Source organism: Engystomops pustulosus, chromosome 2 (assembly GCF_040894005.1).
Source record: "Engystomops pustulosus chromosome 2, aEngPut4.maternal, whole genome shotgun sequence".
Taxonomy (NCBI): Eukaryota; Metazoa; Chordata; class Amphibia; order Anura; family Leptodactylidae; genus Engystomops; species Engystomops pustulosus.
In genome coordinates, this window is record NC_092412.1 from 121,459,187 (window position 1) to 121,478,342 (window position 19,156).

General features: G+C 38.1%; 1 protein-coding gene across 5 annotated transcripts in view; it reads right to left on the reverse strand.

Annotated features, from left to right (window-relative positions):
* Window positions 1-19,156, reverse strand: part of CALN1 (calneuron 1) — a 255,062-nt gene that overhangs the window by 104,753 nt on the left and 131,153 nt on the right. For all 5 annotated transcript variants that reach the window (XM_072136198.1, XM_072136197.1, XM_072136196.1 and 2 more), the window contains exon 4: window positions 2,148-2,260. In XM_072136198.1, the coding sequence (XP_071992299.1) occupies window positions 2,148-2,260 (113 nt within the window). The remainder of the gene's footprint in view (window positions 1-2,147; window positions 2,261-19,156) is intronic.

The following is a 19,156-nucleotide window of genomic DNA, read 5'->3' on the forward strand; positions in this document are numbered from 1 at the left end:
CATAGAACTAAATGTGTACATTTTCTAACCACTGAAACAACGTTTAGCACATAGCCCCAAACAACACTCATGTGCATGAGGTCTGAGGTTAATAAAGGGTAAGCAAGATGAGTTACAGGGCCGAGCAGAAGACTGACAGAGGTACTGAAACCTTCCAGACCAGAGACAAGCCCCAAAAGGTTTATTTTATTGCATAGATTGACTTGATATCAGTAACGAGCAAGGTTTTTAATAAGAAAACAAAATACACCCGTGCAGAGCTGTGTAGTTCTTCTAGTTCTGGCACATGCAACATTTATTGAATCAGTTAAAATAATTGGCTGGTTCACACTACAAACAGTGTTACATACTCTTTCACCATTTCTTCCTCATAGCTTTTGCAAGCAGAGCCCATATAGCACTGCAATGTCTTATTTTATTTCTATATGTACCCTGTAGAATATCATGGGACTATATTTTAAAAAGATTTAATTGTATTCATTCATATGGTGAGATAAGTATAGCTACAGTATTGGTTTATTGTATTTTAACATATTAAATACATTCATGTTATCTTAATTAACTGGCAAACATGGGCAATACAAAGCTTAAGTGAGAGACATTTAATAATCATTGCATAAAAATTGTTATTAATAAGCCCAGGATATTTGAAATTTACTAGAAAATCTGGCTCGGGCAGCATGGGGCACTGAAATGACTAATCATCTACACTTAACAGATGCAGAAAATTTTCCACAGCATGGAAAACAATATAAAATTACTCCGTACAGTATGTTGTTTTTAAAAGAATGTTTTGTAAGATTCTCCTTAACGTCTTAATTCAAGAATAAAAATGTAAATTCATTTAGTGAACATGACATTTTTTTAAACTAAATATGATTTTAAGAAAAGATAACAATGTGCAATGTCAAATACACCATTGCTCATAATTGATCAACACTCATAGTGTTTGCGTGGGTTTCCTCCCACACTCCAAAACATACTGGTAGGTTGATTAGATTGTGATCCCCATTGGGGACAGGGACTGATTTGGCAAGCTCTATGCAGTGCTGCGTAATATGTGTGCGCTATATAAATAAAGGAATTATTATTATGGTGGATTTACTATAAGGGACAGTGGTATCTGTCTAAAGTTGAGATAATGAGTGATGTCCAGGGCACTTTCTAGGTAACTAGTTGTACATAGCGAATCTCAAAAAACGTACCTAACCCCCAGGTTTACTAAAATATATACAATGCATCCCGAATTTTTAGCATAAACATCCAGTGACAAATTAAAATACTTGAGATACACATTTATGCATGGATAATATGTATGCCGCACTTTCCAACTAGGTTAGTTTAGACATTGCTCACTCCAAATTACAGGCAGTCCCCGAGTTATATACAAGATAGGATCTGTAGGTTTAATCATTGTAACCCCCAGTCAAATTTTTTTTGATCTCTGTGACAATTGGATTTTTAAAATGTTGGATTGTCATTAGAACCAGGATTAACAATAAATCTTCATTGTAGACACCTGTGATAACTGTTATAGCTGTTTATTGTAGCCTAAGGCTAAAGTACAGTAAATTGCCAACATCCAGAGGTCCGTTTGTAACTAGGGGTAGTATGTAAGTCAGGTGTTCTTAAGTAGGGGACCACCTGTAATTCAATAAAACATATACAGTGCCCCCTTTTTAAATTTAAGTCTTTATTAAATTGTTTTTCATCATATACAACATATATACAAAACAAACACAATTACTATTAAATATTTCTTAAAATACATGTATATATTACAATTACATAATATTGATGTAAATTTTCTTCTCTCATATACCTAAAAATCAACCGACACAGATGTATTACCACAATGAATGCTCTTCCATACTCCACCACCCCACCCTACTGACAGGGTTCCTCCCTTTAATTAAAATGTACAATGTCTTTCTAATTATAATATTGTGTCTGTCATAAAATATCATAATAGCAATATATACTTCACCAGATATTAGCATATAAACAGAGCACCTGTATGGAGTTCAATAAATAAGTACAGTACTAGAACCAAGATTTGTAAAGAAACACAGCACCAGGACCTATTCCCAATCCCTATATACATATATGCAGCATACCAAATGATTTTACATCAAATTAGTTCTTACCTGCCAGAATATACTATCTATTGTATTCCCTAGGAATCCATCCCGACCCTCTGTGGACACCAGTTTTGGACCCAAAATTGTCATAAATTCATCAAAGTCCACTTGACCATCACCTAGAAGAATAAATACATATATAAGGTTTTCCTGCTATACATTTGATATATATTTAACATAAAGGTCAAATGATATTCAACATGATAAATTCTGCTCGTTACTGCTGTTGAAAATTGTAGTATTAGTACCAGTGGCATCTAAAAAATATAGTCCTCATAAATAATTCCTCTATTTACAAAACAGAAATAGACTGGGAAAAAAAGCCTTGTAACCTTGGTTTTTCTTAAACCATAATGTTTAGCCTATTTGTGTGATAAGCAGGCATGTCCTAGGCCTGTACTACTATTTGTGTAAGTACCAGGAAATATATTAACCCAGTTAGTTATTCCCTTTTAGTAAACCAAGATGCTTTTCTTGTTGCATTATTACTTATATTAGTGTCAGCAGGCCCGGTGCCTGACTTATTCGGGCAAGTGCCGGAGCCCATGGATGCTACAGAGGCCCAGTCTGGCACCAAAAAAAATTAGACCCCTGGATCAATTGTACCAGTGTTGCTTTAAGACACTAGTACAAGTGATCACCTTCCAGCTACTCTTGTTTTCTGCTATGTTGCACTCATGGAGAGCAGAATCCTAAACTCACCTTTGTGTGCTCCCGACTCTACGTGACAGCTCTTAAGCCAGCGCACAGAGCCGCTTGCGGAAGAATGAAGGTGACTGCTGGTGCTGCTTTGGTGGAGCAAGGAAAGGCATGTTTTTCCCCCATAAGTGCGGATTATGGATGGGGGCAGTGTGGCTTATGGGTGGACACTGTGGCATATGGGGGGAAAATGTGTCTTATGGGGGGACAGTGTCTACTTGAGGGGGACAATGTGGCTTTTTGTGGGATGGTGTGGCTATGGGGGGAGTAGTGTGGCTTATGGGGGACAGTGTGGCTTATGCGGGGACACTGAGGCTGCTTTGGGGGGAGCAATGAGGCCTTGTAACTTTGGTTTTTCTTAAACCAAAATGTTTAGCCTATTTGTGTGATAAGCGGGCATATTCTAGGCCTGTGCTACTATTTGTGTAAGTACCAGGAAATATATTAACCCAATTAGTTATTCCCTTTTAGTAAACCAAGATGCTTTTCTTGTCACATTATTACTCAATGAAATTAGTGCCAGCAGGCCCGGTGCCTGACTTATTCGGGCAAGTGCCGGAGCCCATGGATGCTACAGGGGCCCAGTGTGGCTTATGGGTGGACACTGTGGCATATGGGGGGAAAATGTGTCTTATGGGGGGACAATGTGGCTTTTTGTGGGATGGTGTGGCTATGGGGGGAGTAGTGTGGCTTATGGGGGACAGTGTGGCTTCTGCGGAGACACTGAGGCTGCTTTGGGGGGAGCAATGTGGCTTATGGGGGGAAGTTTGGCTTATGGGGGGACAGTGTTGCTTACGAGGGGACAGTGTTGCTTATGGGTGGACAGTGTGGCCTATTGGGGGACAGTGTGGCTGTGGGTGGGATAGTGTAGCTACGAGAGGGGACAGAGTGGCTACGGGGTGGGACAGTGTGGCTACTGTGGCGGGCAGTGTGGCTACTGGGAGGAGAGACAGTGTGGCTATTGAGGGACAGTGTAGCTATTTGGGGGGACAATGTGGCTTATGGGAGGACAATAGGGCTACAAGGCGGGGACAATATGGCTTGTGGGGCTTACAGGAGGGATAGTGTGGCTTGTGGGGGGACAGTATGGCTATGGAGGGACACTGTGGCATTTTGGGGACACTGTGGCTATGAGGGAGGGACAGTGTGACTATGGGGGGGACAGTGTGGCTTATGGGGGGATAGTATGGCTATGGGGGGACAATGTGGCTTATCTGGGGACAGCGTGGCTATGATGGAGGGACATTGTGGCTATGGGGGGACAGTGTGGCTACTGCAGAGGGGAAAGTGTGGCTACTGGGGGGATAGGACAATGTGCCTACTGGGGGGAGGCAGTGTGGCACCAGGATGTCAGTTTCCTGAAAAGGGGCCCACTAAGGCTTTGTCCTCCAGGCGCCTATTTAAATCTGGAGCTGGAAATCAAAGAGTGCTGCAAACCATATATATATATATATATATATATATATATATATATATATATATATAAAATAGAAAAATAGGCGGCACTCCAGTATTGTGGGAAAAATCAAGTGGTTTTTATTCCCAAGTTGCTACGTTTCGGCCTCATCCGAAGCCTTTCTCAAGCAATAATCAAGGTGCATAAGGTTTCCATATATAGGAAGTGGTTCATAACATGGGTGGAGCATAAATATACAAAAAGTGTTATAATGTATAAAAACAGTGATTAAATAACATCCAATACATATAATAGTATATAGAGCAGTGAATATTTGTAGTGTACATAGTCCAAGTATTTACATTCCAAAGTGTACAGGTGAAGTGACTGGCATACACTCACATGACGATCCTGTTCATAAAAATAGCGTTCTCCTTTTCCTTCTGCGCACGTACAGGTGACGCTCACAGGGATTCACCAATCAGCATTAAATAAGCGATAACGCCCATCTCATGTACCCCACCTACTTTTTCGCATCAATGGTAGCCTAGTCGCGCATGGTATCTTGGCTGTCCGCGTCACTTCCGGTCCGTCATAGGGTCTCACACGTGTGACCTGACGTCACAGACACGTGACATATTTTCGGACATGCGCAGAGTCATACCTAGTGTGCGGACGCCATTTTGCTTATGGGTAGGTAGCGGGGTAATATTCCCACAATACTGGAGTGCCGCCTATTTTTCTATTTTGTATGGATTGTGGGACCTAGCCGGCCCGTTTGAGCGTGCACCCAACCATATTTGTTAAGCAGTGCCGCTGTGAACTTTTTTTCTTTTTTCTATATATATATATATATATATTTCTCCAAATTCCTTGCATAGAAATTATCATTCCAGCAAAAAATAAGCATTATCCACACGACTTTTTGGACTTTTGTCCTAAATTGGAATTTTTTTTAATAGAAATTACAAAGTTTTAATGATCCTATTAAAAAAATTAAACAAATAAATACAGCAAACCTTAAAAAATCTAGATTAACTGACTGAACCAATCATAATTTACAAACCATGTGACTATAAATTATATATGAACTATATTTGGCAAAGCTATTACCCGTGCCACTCAGGTCTCTCAACTGCTTTACAATAGCATAATATAGACAGCTGAGTCTATGTCAAGCAGCTCTTGATAGCACCACATAAAAATGATTTATAGGATAATGTTGCATTTTCTGAACTGTGATAAGTTATAAAAAAATTTCATAAGTGCTAATAACAGTTGTAACAGGAAAATAGTACAGCTTCAAGTAATTAGGGCATCTGTTTCTAACAACCTTCAACAAGGAAACCCATATCCTTTAATGATATCTTAATTAGCAAAGTACCACTTATATAATTTTCAACTTTTAAATAATTGCCCAAAACTATTCCTGGAGGCAAAGAAAAAAAATATTGCTGGGTCAAAGTCTATAGATAATTATTCACGAATGTAATTAAGAAAGGGCATACCGAAGCCTCCTGGAAAATAGTAATGAGGATCTTTGTTCCAACTCCATAACAATAGTGATATTAAAGGTAAATAAAATGACAGAAATATAGCTCTATTTATTAATTCTCCTGAGAAGCGGTACACATCTTAAAGATTAATGAACTTGCAGGCAAAATATTCAAATGTAGAATTATTAGCACCGAATCAAATTTGTGAACTTTATTAATCATAACGTTAGTAGTGCATTAGATTATGAACCCCTTAATAACTAGACCACAACATTTTGAGTTTTACAATATATTACTATAGCTATACAACTACTAAATGTATATATACACAGCTTTCTAGACATTCCTGTTTCTCCGTGATCTGTCATTTTATCTGCACTGCTTAATACATTACGCGTCAAGAATTAACTTTTCTAGATAAAAAGCATAGAAAGAAGAAATGTATCAATAAGGAAAATTCGGTAAGATGCATTTGACTTTGAGGAAAGCCAAGGAAAGTCTCAAAAAACAGACAGAAAAAGACGTATGAGATATGTGCCCCATTGACATACACTGGCAGACAGAGGAATAGTTGTTACCTCCCTCTAACCAGTATATGTCTCATCCACTAAAAAAGGCAGGACAGAGAGACATAGCCAGTTATGCCTTTCCAACATGCTCTCACCTGCTGAATGACATATATGCTTAGCAGTGGCAATAGTAGCCTTTGGGGAATTAATTATATATTGCATTTCGGAGCCCCAGCTACTGGGGGGGAACCCAGTGATGTCAATATCCATACAAGGACAGTGACATCACTTGGGAACTACCATGTACATCGGCAGCAGCCAATCACATTCAGGGAGGAGGAGGGGTCCACGGGCGATGTTTCCCACTGTATAAGCACACAGTGGGATACGTCTGTAACATACACTGTAAGTACACATCAGAATCTCAAGATGTGTCCTTCATGCCAAAGAAGGTTCTAAGCTCTTAGAAATTCCAATGCAACACGTGTGGGCCAAATTAATCTATGCCAGGTCAGCTATAACTAGGATTTCAATTACAACCTGATCCAATATTTTGTCAAAGGTTATAAATCACTTGGCTACAGCATCATTGGACCACATTGTGTCCCTTGAGCTCTATGACCACTATTTTTAACAGTAACATAGAGGATGCAGAAGCCCCAGAAAAAGGCAACATCCATCCATGTCTTGGTTTACAAGACATTTCATGCCTTGTAAACCAGAAAACAAGTCATGATAAAATTTCCCAAATATGTATTGCTAGTGTATAAAATGCACTGAATAAGGATGTTTTTACTTGAGATGTTATTTGGTAACTGGTAGATTACTGTGTCTTTAATTTGAATACCTGATGTAGGTGCATATGGCATCAGAAACTAGTTCTATGATGATCAGAGTTTTAGTCAATAGAATTTCTAAAGGCCATAATACACAAATAACATGGGCTTCCAAGTAACATCACATTTCCTTTGTTAATAAGGGTTTTAGTTATAAACTACAAGAGTGTAGAGTACAAAGTGATAAAGTTAGACTTTCTCCTGTTTTAGAAATGTAAAAAATTCCAGGCAAGGACTAAGTGCAGTGTATAATATATAATCTTAGAAGATCTAGAAGTTTAAGACCATTTAACAGGTCTATAAACCGCTGTGATAGAAATTCCTTTACTGTTAATCCATAATAGGAGATTAGATGTAAAATTATTAAAAGCATCAGAAGTTATAATGTAAAGTGAAGTTGTTTCACTACCACATTAGGAGTTTGAATGCAAAACTCAGTCAATCAGAAGATAAATGTAATGTGCCTTTGTTTAACAAAACTGTGAATATAAATTGTAATATACTCTAATACTGCACACGCCGCCCCACATCACAGCATTATAAGCTGCTGTGAAGCAAAGAGTCCCCACTGTCACCTTAGCTTTACATTTTCCCATTATAAGAACAGACATGTCCTTTCAACAAAATTTGCGTGGCAGTGTGACAAATAGAATATGCTTTATGGTTTGCTTGAAGAATTTGATTTCTTTCTTTTTTTTCACAGCATTGTTAGCTTAACTTCTTCATGCCCAATGATGATTTTGATGCCTAGATGTCTACCTCATAATTGATTGCGTTAAAATAGAATATTACAAAGATTAATTACTTTTACTTAATTTTATATGTTTTATTGTGGAGCAGAATAAGCTAAAACTATATAAATTGTCTTTACATTTTCATATGTAAATGTGATCACAGAATTTTGTACCAAAAAAACAATAGCCTATGCTATGCTGATTATAAAAATACTGTTCTGAATACTGTCACTACTTTATTAAACATTATTACCTGGATCCCTGCTAGCAGACTGTCGTAAGTCCCCGGAGGGGCAGCTGCCGCAGCCTGTGTTGTTGTGTCGGTCCACTCTCCTCCAAACTCATCCAGCTCCTGCCCCTCCCCACTTCCTGTTATGTGCATTAAGCAGGCAGGAAAGGGAAGGGAAGGGGATGGTGTAGTGAAGAGGAAGAATGCACTGAGGAGACAGACATATGGTGCAGATGCCCCCCCCCCCCTCTAGGGATTCACCACACACTCCTGGTGGGGAGCCAGGTTATATTAAATAAAGCAGTGGCATTATTCATAATATTGGCAAAGGCTATTAAAGTCTTAAAAAAGGGCTTATTTTTTGTGTAACAAATTTTACTTCTTAGTGACATTATTTATTATTTTATGCCGCGTACTTTGAAGCTGGAAAAAATCTGAATGTCGCAAAATTGGCGAGAAAACGAATTTGCATCAATTTTTTGTGGGTTTAGTTCTTATGACTTTCACTGTGCACTCCAAATGCTATGTCTACTTTATTCGTTGGTTCAGTACGATCACAGTGATACCACATTTCATAGGTTTTATTGTGTTTTTATACAAATATAAAATTAAAACAATGTGTACAAAAATAAAATGGTTTTCATTCTGATAGATCGGGCATTTTGGGATGTGTTGATACTTAACATGTTTGTAATTTTTACTGTTTATTTAGTTTTATATCAGTTCTTGGGAAAGGGGGTTGATTTAAATTTTTATTTATTTATTTATTTATTTTTTACTATTGTTTTAGATCTTCTAGGGTACTTTAACCCTACATGGTCTGATTGTTCCTACCATATACTGCAAGTACAGCTTTTACATAGGATTTATTACATTGTGCCACTGGCACATTATAACAAATCTACAGAGACCATTCAGTCTCGGGTCTTACAAAGACTTGAGGCTGTCATGGAAACTGACCGCTTCTAAGTGATGAGATGGCAGTGCCCGTGCACCCTGGTCTTCTACATGCTGGCGGGGGTGGTGCCAGAGATTCCTCATATTTGCAAGAATCATTGACCTTAAGAAAATATTGTCATTGTATTCCGAGCTTGTTTCTCACTGCCATTTTGGTTTTGACTCAGTTTCCCTGACTTTGTATTTGTCTGTCTTTAAATCTTCTGTTTCTTCGCCAGGGTAGGGACTCTCACCATGGTGTTACTTTAGTACAGTGCTGGCAAAGACAGAGACTCTATGGAGCGCGGGCTTACATTTTTACCCTTTCTTGACATTAATAAAAAATGTGTTTCTTAAAGTACAGTATGAAAGTAACATTTCTACATAAAGTCTTTGTGTAAAGCTTAGAGCTCCCTTGCACTTCAAATTAAGCCTCACCTTTGATACAAAGGACTTCATTATGACAATAGACCATATGTGAGTCTGCTTCTTACAACAAACACTTCCTTGCTTGCCAGTGTACTGACTAGTGTTACTTTTCATATATTGCACAAGGTTATAGTTGAATCTGTGTAAGTCATATCTTTTACACTTGGTTTACACTTCATGCTTCCACAAAAGTGTTCCATTACTGTGTGCCACATCCTGAAAAATCCCATTGTCATTTGTTAAAAGTTGTGAAAAATTGAGATACTCAAAGCTATCTTGAGCTACTTCAATTTTCCATTTGGAACAAATTAAGTACACTATATGCTCTGTATAAGACTATTATTTAATTTATATTTTAGTTATCTAAAAAGACCCTGGTATACATACATACTTCTAGAATTTCCTTAAAGAATTTCCTTCAAGAATGTGCATTTTTTCTCTCAAATAGTGATGAGCGGACTTGTTAAAATTCAGATTCAGTAACTGTTAACTGTTTACACTGTTTTAAATTTAAATTATTGCGGCCTGGCAATAATTAACTAAATAACCGCCATTTTTGGGAGGGTCATCAAGGTTAGTGCCGGTGCGCATGGTCACTAAGATTTACATGCTGCTTTATCATTTGCATTTTAAAAGTTAACCACAGGTGAGGGAGTTTCAGCCAGACTCCCCCACAAACTTCTAAGGAATCGGGTCTGAGTGACCTGAACCCGCAAAGTTCAGTATTAACATTGTGGTTCAGTTCTGCTTAACCCTACTCTTAAAGTATTCATTTCTTTAAATTTACCAGAGAGCTACCAGAGCCATTTTCAAGATGTATAATTGGTTTGACAGTTCCCCTCTGACACTAATGTATATATTACAATTCAGAAATCAGCACAGTGTGTCCATGCAAGTGTATTGATGTATTTTGACCCTAGACTGCTAACAGAGGCTCTATAATGATATGTCAACTGGTTTAGAAAGGACATCTTTAACTCCAGGGGCTCATATTGAGTGATGAGTCAATTCCACTAGCATGCACAGCAAGCATTTTGCAGGAAATAGAACGCTTTTTAAAGTCCTAGTTTAGAATGCAAGTATATAAGAGTACTGTTGATAATGACTCATAAAGATAAAATACAGATTCTAATGTTAAGATGGCACATTTACCAAGAAAAATAAATACCAAGAATAATAAATAATAGAGTAAGTCACAAAAGCTTTTCCTAGCATACTCCATTGACCATTAGTGCATTTGTCACGCAGTTAACCAATATTCAACAACTATAGTGTAGGAACAATAATTTAAACACTTAACATAAATAAACCTGAGTTAAATGTAATAAAACCATAAAACCTTATTTTAAAATACTGTATAGTAAGGCTGTACAGTCATACAGGGCATATAACTACTCCGGGCATACATGTTTTCTTTTTTTGTCACTATTATTATTACTATCTTTGCTTCACGGGTCCCCAGTATTATACATCTGCTCTGAGGATACACACTGTTATACACCTGCTCCGGGGTCTCCTGTATTATACATCTGCTTTGGGGGTCTCCAGTGTTATATGTCTGCTCTGGGGTTCTACGGTATTATAGGTATTCTCTGTGGGTCTCCACAATTATACATCTGCTCTGGGTGTCTCCAGTATTATATGTCTGCCCTTGGGGGTCTCCAGTATATGAGGTCTGCTCTGGGAGTCTCCTCTATTATAGGTCTTTTCTGAGGGTCTCCTGTATTATACATCTGCTCTGTTGGGTTTCCACTATTATACATCTATTTTGGGGATCACCAGTATTTTAGGAATGCACTAGGGGTCTCCAATATTTTACATTTGCTCTGGGTGGTCTCCATTTTAATAGGACTGCTTTGGGGGTCTCCTGTTTTATATGTCTGTTCTGGGGCTCTCCACTATTATAAATCTGCTCCTGGATCCTTCAGAATTATACACCTGCTCTGGGGGGTCTCCAGTTTAAAAGGTCTGCTTCTGTGGGTCTCCAGCATTATACATCTGCGCTAAGGGACTCCAGTGTTATAGGTCTGCTCTGTGGGTCTCCACTATTATATGTCTTCTCTATTGGGTATTTAGTATAATAGGTCTATTCTGGTGGTCTTGTGAAATATAGGCCTGCCCTGGGGGTCTTCGGTATTTTACATCTGCTCTGGGGTTCTCCAGAATTCTAATTCTGCTCTGGGGGTCTTCTGTATTCTAGGTCTGCTCTGGGGCTCTCCAGTATTATGTGTTAGCGCTGGAGGGTCTCCACTATAATAGGTCTGCTCTGGGGGTCTCCTGTATTCTAGGTCTGCTCTGGGGCTCTCCTTTATTATATACCATACATGGCCCTGCTTAAGGACGCAGCTGTCATATTAAGCAAGAATATAGATTGGGATACAAAATGAACAGAAAAAAGACTTATATTTTCAAAAACATCTGCAGTGGAAAATGCTCTTTAACATAAAGCAAAACATTCACAGTTGTGAATTAATTTTTAAGTCACAGTTTAATTTTTCTTACAAAATATTTGTATTTTTATATAAACTATTAAGTACCTGATATCATGTGTGCCACAAGGTTGAGCATTAGGATGATAAATAGTTCGGCCCAAATTTTAACTGCTTTCTCTATACGTGAAAGACAGGATCATAAATCTAATGCAAACATTTATGAACCAAAGACTTTCGGCCATTACTGTTCTATTATAGGGCATGTATTAGGGCACTTACTCAAAGTCTGGAGGGGGTAATATTTTACAAATTATGACAGATGAACACAGTACAGACATTTTGCTCCTTCAAAAATTGAACTAGCAAATAATCACCAACTTTAATAGTATAAAATTGCATATTTTTTGTTATGAAAACAAGTTAGAAATACTGGAAAGGAATAGTAAATAGATTTTTGTAACCAAGACTCAATGTCCCAGACTTATCAAAAGTGAGGCAAACTGCACTAATGTACTGCTTTACAGTCTTCAATTATCAATAGCACCTACACTACTCTAGAAGTATGCAGCATCTTTTTGTTGGTGCACCTTTAATATACAATGTGCAACACAATGGGGGACATGAATCATATGTTTTGACTTCTTGTTGCAACTGTCTCAAATCCACATGGACACAAGCCATGTGAGGGGGTTATGTACAGGAGTGGACACCACTGTAAATTTTGGATTTGAGGCTGTGTCCGGCATTTTTAAGCACTCTAGTCACACCCCAGGGAAATGACGGCATATAAGGCTACGGTGACACGTGTGTTAAGGGTGAGGTTACACATTGTTTTTTGGTTGTGTTTTTATTGCATACTGTAAACATTTGTTTCTACAAACACACATTGCGTTTACATTGCTTTTTGTAAATGCAAAAATTAACAGTAATGTAATAAGACAAATCACTTCTCCTCAGCTGTTATTATCTGTTTTAAAATCCAAAATGCCAAGTGTAACCTCATCCTTAGAAGTAATCAATACATTTAAAAAAAAAATGTAAATTCAAAAATGTATGAATTTTAACAAAACAGGTTAAATTAGCAAAATTTTAAACATCTTAAGGATGTAAAATAAATTAAATTTACATGTTAAAGCATGGTCCATGAAAATAATCCTTTTTCACCTTCCCCAGACCAGGTGCAGATTTAAGCCTAAAAAGTAGCAAGAATAAGCAAAAAAAGTGATACATAAATGAAAAGTTGCATAGCACATCTGGAAAATAAAGATACATAAGGCACTGCACAAAAGTTGCTGTGAAAAGTCACAAAAACGACAAGTCACAAAAATTAGACAATTTAACTAGCAGAAATAAAGATAGATGTCCCCTAATGTGTATAATACAGTGTGCAGCACAATGCTGTTGAGCCATTGTTTTTATTGTGTCACAAACTCCGAATAAGCAATAACACACCCCTTTTGGCGCACACAAAACTGGACACTTTATAAATACCTGGCAAGCAGATTTGACCTTCTTTTATGTGCAACCTTAGACAGAAAACTGGTGCAGCCATTTTAATATATCTGTGTCTATATGTATCAACTGAAGATAGTGTGGCACAAGCACTCTGAGGGCAGTAGACTGTCTCAAACCTAGCCCACATGGAAGAACCAGGAATGCCTTTGACTTAGGCTAAATTCAGACGAATTCACTGCAATGGAGGGAAGCAGTGGCGACCCCTCCTCTTCCCGTAGCAAGGCATGGCACGCGATCCCGTAACACAGGGAAAGATAGGACATGTCATATCTTTTCCCCGCATATGGAGCGGTACGGTGATGCATGTGCGCTGCAGCCAATCACTCCATGCGCCCATTGCCGGCCTATGGGGAATGTATGCACAGCCGCAAGCATACAGAGATGGGCTTGGCTGAATATTGCAGCAAAGACCCATTGCTAACACCCGTGGTTGGTGTTAACCTCTTGCAAATGACGCCGGCAGCACTTAAAACATGGCGGCGCTGCCATCCTTCTTGAAATCCTTGCTCCCTCGAACGTCATAGCGGGGGGCGATCATTGCCATGAAGAAAAGCCCCGGAAGAAGCCCTGGAGGCGAAACCCTGGGTCGGGCAGCTTGGTTGAGATAGCGTCCCGCTATTAATTTTGATGCGCAATTATACTTATGTTTGTGAGTATGTTTTTTTAATAAATTCTTAACCTGTTGAAACATACTACACCATATGCCTGTATGTTCCTCGCAGCAATATCGACTGACAAGAATCAATTAAGAGATGAAAGGGGAACAAACGCAGTGGTGCTGGTCTGAATTGAGGCATCATTTCATCAGAAGGATCTGTCATTGCTAATGCTGGATATCTCTGGAGAATTGAGTAGTTAATTTGCATTGAAATTGTCTGTGAAATTATGGATTGTAGGAAAACAGAAAGGAAAGTATACTCTAAAGTATGCTTGTTGGGAGGTGGTAGGTTCCTATTAAAGATAACTTCTCCGCAGACTATACATTAGCCAGTTCGCTATAAAAATCTGTAAGACATGACTTTCTTCATAGTGAGCCTCCCAAATTGCTCTTCAACTGGCTGCATAAAACTGGATGTCCACACAAACACACACAATCCATTACTTTAGCCTAAAACCAGCATTGGTTGTAATCTTATAACAATATTGTGCTCCCTTAGTGTCCTTGTTGTTCTACATTGTGGTCTTTACAGCAAACTTCTACAACCCAAAACTGTCCATACCAGTGTGTGATCACACACAACCACTGAACAATGCTCACCATGAAGAATATTGTTTGATAATGTAGTGTCCTTTCTGGGCTCTTCATATTTCTGCACAGCTTTTTTACATGAACTTACATTCAAGCAGCCCCTTTTCTGTGCCAATAACTGAAACCAAAAAAATGTTCTTCACAGATAAATTTAGCATACTGCATACCTGACCTATTGTATTAGGTCATAGTCGTCGGACCCCCAGTGAGCTTCACCAGGAATCTAGAAACATCTTTCTATGAATAAATATTTATCATCAAGTTAGGAGTTATCAGAAGAGTGCCATGAACCTCACAGGGCTACAGGTAAGCAATATGTTCAAATTTCATGGTGCTTTAAAGCAAAAACAAATATAAAATAACCTAGTTGATATAGAAACATCACAGAATAAAGCACACAGTTTAACATAATTTTAGTGCCTAGCCAAAAACTAATAACAATGTAACCAACAAAAGAATAAAAGAAAAAAAATTATGACAACTTTCAGTCAATCCCACTTAAAGATACAAAAAGCTTAAAAAACATAGGTATATTCTCTTCACCAACGCCTACCTTAGGCAACAACTTCCAACCAATCCAAATATAATGTATGCAGACTACATAATATATGCAGACTACAGCAACAAGAGAAGATGAAAGAAATTACAAAAAAACCTGCCAAAACCAGGAAGCTATAAATGTTGCAAACGAAGATGCCTTTGCTATAATACAATCCACAAGAACCCCTTGCCCCTTTACATACAATCAAACCACCATATTCTTTCTAATAAAACACCATCTACCATTTCAATCATCTTATGTCATCTACCTTCTAGACAAAAAATATTTATGCCAGTTTTGTAGCGCACAAGTCTAGAAATAATCTAAATTCCTCGTGCACCGCCAGGAATTGTGAATAATTTTCTCCTTATCCCTCCATGCCATGTGTTTTGTGGAGGAGTGTGAGGGGGGCCACACAGGATGGCGGAGTGATGCATTCCAGCCCCATGCAGCACACTAGCCATAGCCTGTGCCCATTTAGCCACAGGTTATATCACAATTCTATGCAAGGCCAGAGCCTACTGATATATCGCATGGCGGGAGATTTAAATCATATGTGGCACTCAATGTGCCAGTGCATGATAAATACCCACAGGGGATGCAATCAAAATTATACCAATAAATGCAGTCAATGAAAAAAGATCGAATAGAGTTAAAACATTAAAGAAGAAAGAAATGTATGTTGGAACTACAAACTCCAAGCCCTACAATCCTGGGATATAAATGAAGTAACAAAATTAATTTTATAGTTTTTTGTGTAACATTGTTTATATTTCACAACTTAAAAATTATAATGTCATTTCCATACTGTATATAATGTAATATTTAAATTTTATAATATACTACATACAGTCCATGCTGACCAAAGATGGTAACACTAATTGAGCCAACTATTGTAACCAAAATATGTAGTTATATGTTTTGGCTACCCAGTAATTTTATTTTATATTTATGCATATAAATACATACTACCATACACTTACACCATGATTGTTATTATTATTATAAGCCTGGTGAAGACGCCAGCCCAGCATGTAAGTGCGTTGCGATTAAGGATTGTCTGGAATAAAGAATGTCTTTGATGAGATCTATATGTCTATCCATTTTTGGAAGTTAATATCTACCTTTATACACAAAGATATATGAGAAATCCTCATACAAATAAATCTATTTACCCACTTATTTTTACTTCTCACAGGTGAAATAGAGGCAGTGCCCTGTATAGGATTGTGTCCTGCCTTTACCTTGAACAATTTATTTCTTTTCATAACCAGTTAAGCGCCGGTTAATGGACCTTTTTTCTTTTTCACAAGGAATAACTATGTACTGTAACTACTGAGAGCTTAGTTTGTATTATGCAGTGAAACATTAAAGGATATTCTGGTTTTTGGTTCTGTATAGAACAATTTTATGAGTCATTCTTTTGTACATTTAGCATACAAAGAGATAATATGGTTCGGGAATTCAATATGCACTGGCATTTTCAGTAATATATCACTAGTTAGCATGCAGTTCTGGGCTTCAAATGCAAGTGCTTGACAAGCTGTGGCATTTGTAAGATAAATTACAGTCTATAACCATCTCTCTTTATAATGTCTATAAAACTTATAGTATAATATCAAAAACAGATCCAAAAATATTTAAGAGGTGTAAGAAAAATCCCATTACCTCCAAGTTCTTATTTGCAGTTATTGTGTTTTTGTTAGCAAAGTGCTTTGTTCTTAATGTGTCCTTTTTATAGTTTCTTTCATCTTACTAGTTCCAAAAAACAGCAAAAACTGCATTCACGCCAGGTTTGTTATCCAAGAAGTCCTAGAGTAAAGAAGTATTGGCATAGTATGCATACTACCATTCTATTCGTATGTGAACTGAAGTTTTTGTTATTGTTGATGTCCCCATGAACCAACCCCCAGAGTACAGAGGCTTATTTCCCATCCATTGGTATTGGACACATGCAGCTATATTACATACAGTTGCATATACTGCATAATTAGTGATGAGCAGGTTAGACAAAATGTGGGTCCTTCAAGTAATTCCTGACAAAAAATTTGGTTTGAACTTGAAACCCATTGAAATCAATGGGGACCCAAATTTTAACACCCAAAATGACAGTAAAATGGGGTTAAGACTGTAAAATGGAGGTAATAACAAGCGCCTCAGGCACCTCCGATTTGTAATTATTCATGCTGTTAAAAAACAGCTGATGCATTATTTGACATTTTAAAGGTTACATTCTAGCAATGCAGAATTTGACAAGTTCAAGTTAAGATTCAGCTACTGCAGAATTTCAAGTTTTAATTCAGGAATTGCAAAATTGGTCAATTTCAAGATTCAGGTGCTGCAGAATTAAACAATATAAAATTTATACACTGGTAGTGCAGAATTGGGAAATTTCAAGTCATAATTCGGTTACTGCAGAAATGGACAATTTTAATTCTGGTAATGCAGGATTTGACAATTTCAAGTTTTATGCAGTATATCACTGTCTTGAAACCTATTCAGCCGCAGACACAGCAAAGTTGTGTGTGATCTATGAGAAATGAGCAAGCCACATTCCTTTGGCTTTGGCAGTGCAGATAGGCAAGCAGCAGGATGTGAACTCCAACAGGTCTGTGTATTTGGTCAGGAACCTCCAGGTTCAGTGCATGGGACCTGGGTCAACTTAGCTCGGCCCAAAGTTAATACAAGGTTCCGGACATTGTTGCACACCACCTTGCAGGGCTTGCAGTTCAGCAGCAGTAAGCACTTGTCTATCTGCTCCTGGATCCCAATCCACAGATGAAGAAGCAGCAGAATAGGAAGTGGAGGAAGAAGCAACTGGAGGCAGAGTGTGAGCCAAAGCACTCTCGAACTCAGGACCAGCCACCACTACATTAAACCAGTGGTCATTTAAGGAAATACAACGTCCTTGCACATGCTCAGTAATCCCCATGTCAGTTGTAAGGTGAACCTTAGGAATAAAGGCATTGCACAGTGTTCTCCTGTTCTCCTTGTTCACAACATGTTGGTGAAGGGCAGGGATGGCAGTTGGATTTTATCATCATCGTCATACATCTCTTCTGATGGTTCGTTGTTCACACCCTCATCCTCAAGCATTCTCTATTTCTGGGGCTTGTGTATGGGGCACAGATTTCAGGCTAGGAGACACATTATAAAGCATACATGCTTTGCTGTTTTGAAGAGTGGGGAGGAAGAGAGCTCTGCACTTTCAACAAAGGTTGAGCTTATCAAAGATTTAAACTCATGGGAGTTGAAACACAGTCTGCCATGTAATTGACCAATGCCTCATAGCGTATCAGAGCCTACCAGTACAAGCTGCACATCCTAGCGCGTACTTAGACTAGTGGAATTTGGAGCAGGCAGAGATGGAACATATGGCAAAATAGCAGGTATAAAAGAAAACATATTATGCGGCTCACCCTATTTGTCTTGCCATCAGGAGGGTTTCACACAAGAGAGAAAAAAATCAGTATGTGTATCCAACACACATTGGAGTACAGTTCGCGTAGCCTGCTAGGTCTGCAGTTGAAAGTCTTGATTAGTCCAAAGTAATTTATTTCATCTCTTCAAAACATCAGGTAATTGAATCCTAATAATTCACTGATGTTTTAAAGAGATTAAATAAAGAAACACATAGTTTTAAGTAAGTGCCGCGGTAACTGGTTACTTTGGAGTAATCAAGAGATTCTTGCAGCACCAGGTCCATCACCACTATCAGCAGCAGCACCATTATGGCCTTGTCCCTATTTCTTAATTCCTGCTTCCCTTATTTTAACTGACCTGCAGTATCATTTGAATATATAGGAGAAATAATAACAACCATACTGCAATGTAATACTCTATGACACAAATTGGTATATATTTTAAGTTAACACTCATGCAAATACTTGTAAAACTGGTAGCGTAATGTAGAATTGACAGATTTAACACTGGATGATGCTAGACCTGCAAATGATACTGAGGGTGCCCCCTAAAGATGTAGCAGTAACTGCAACCAATTATGAGACAGCGACT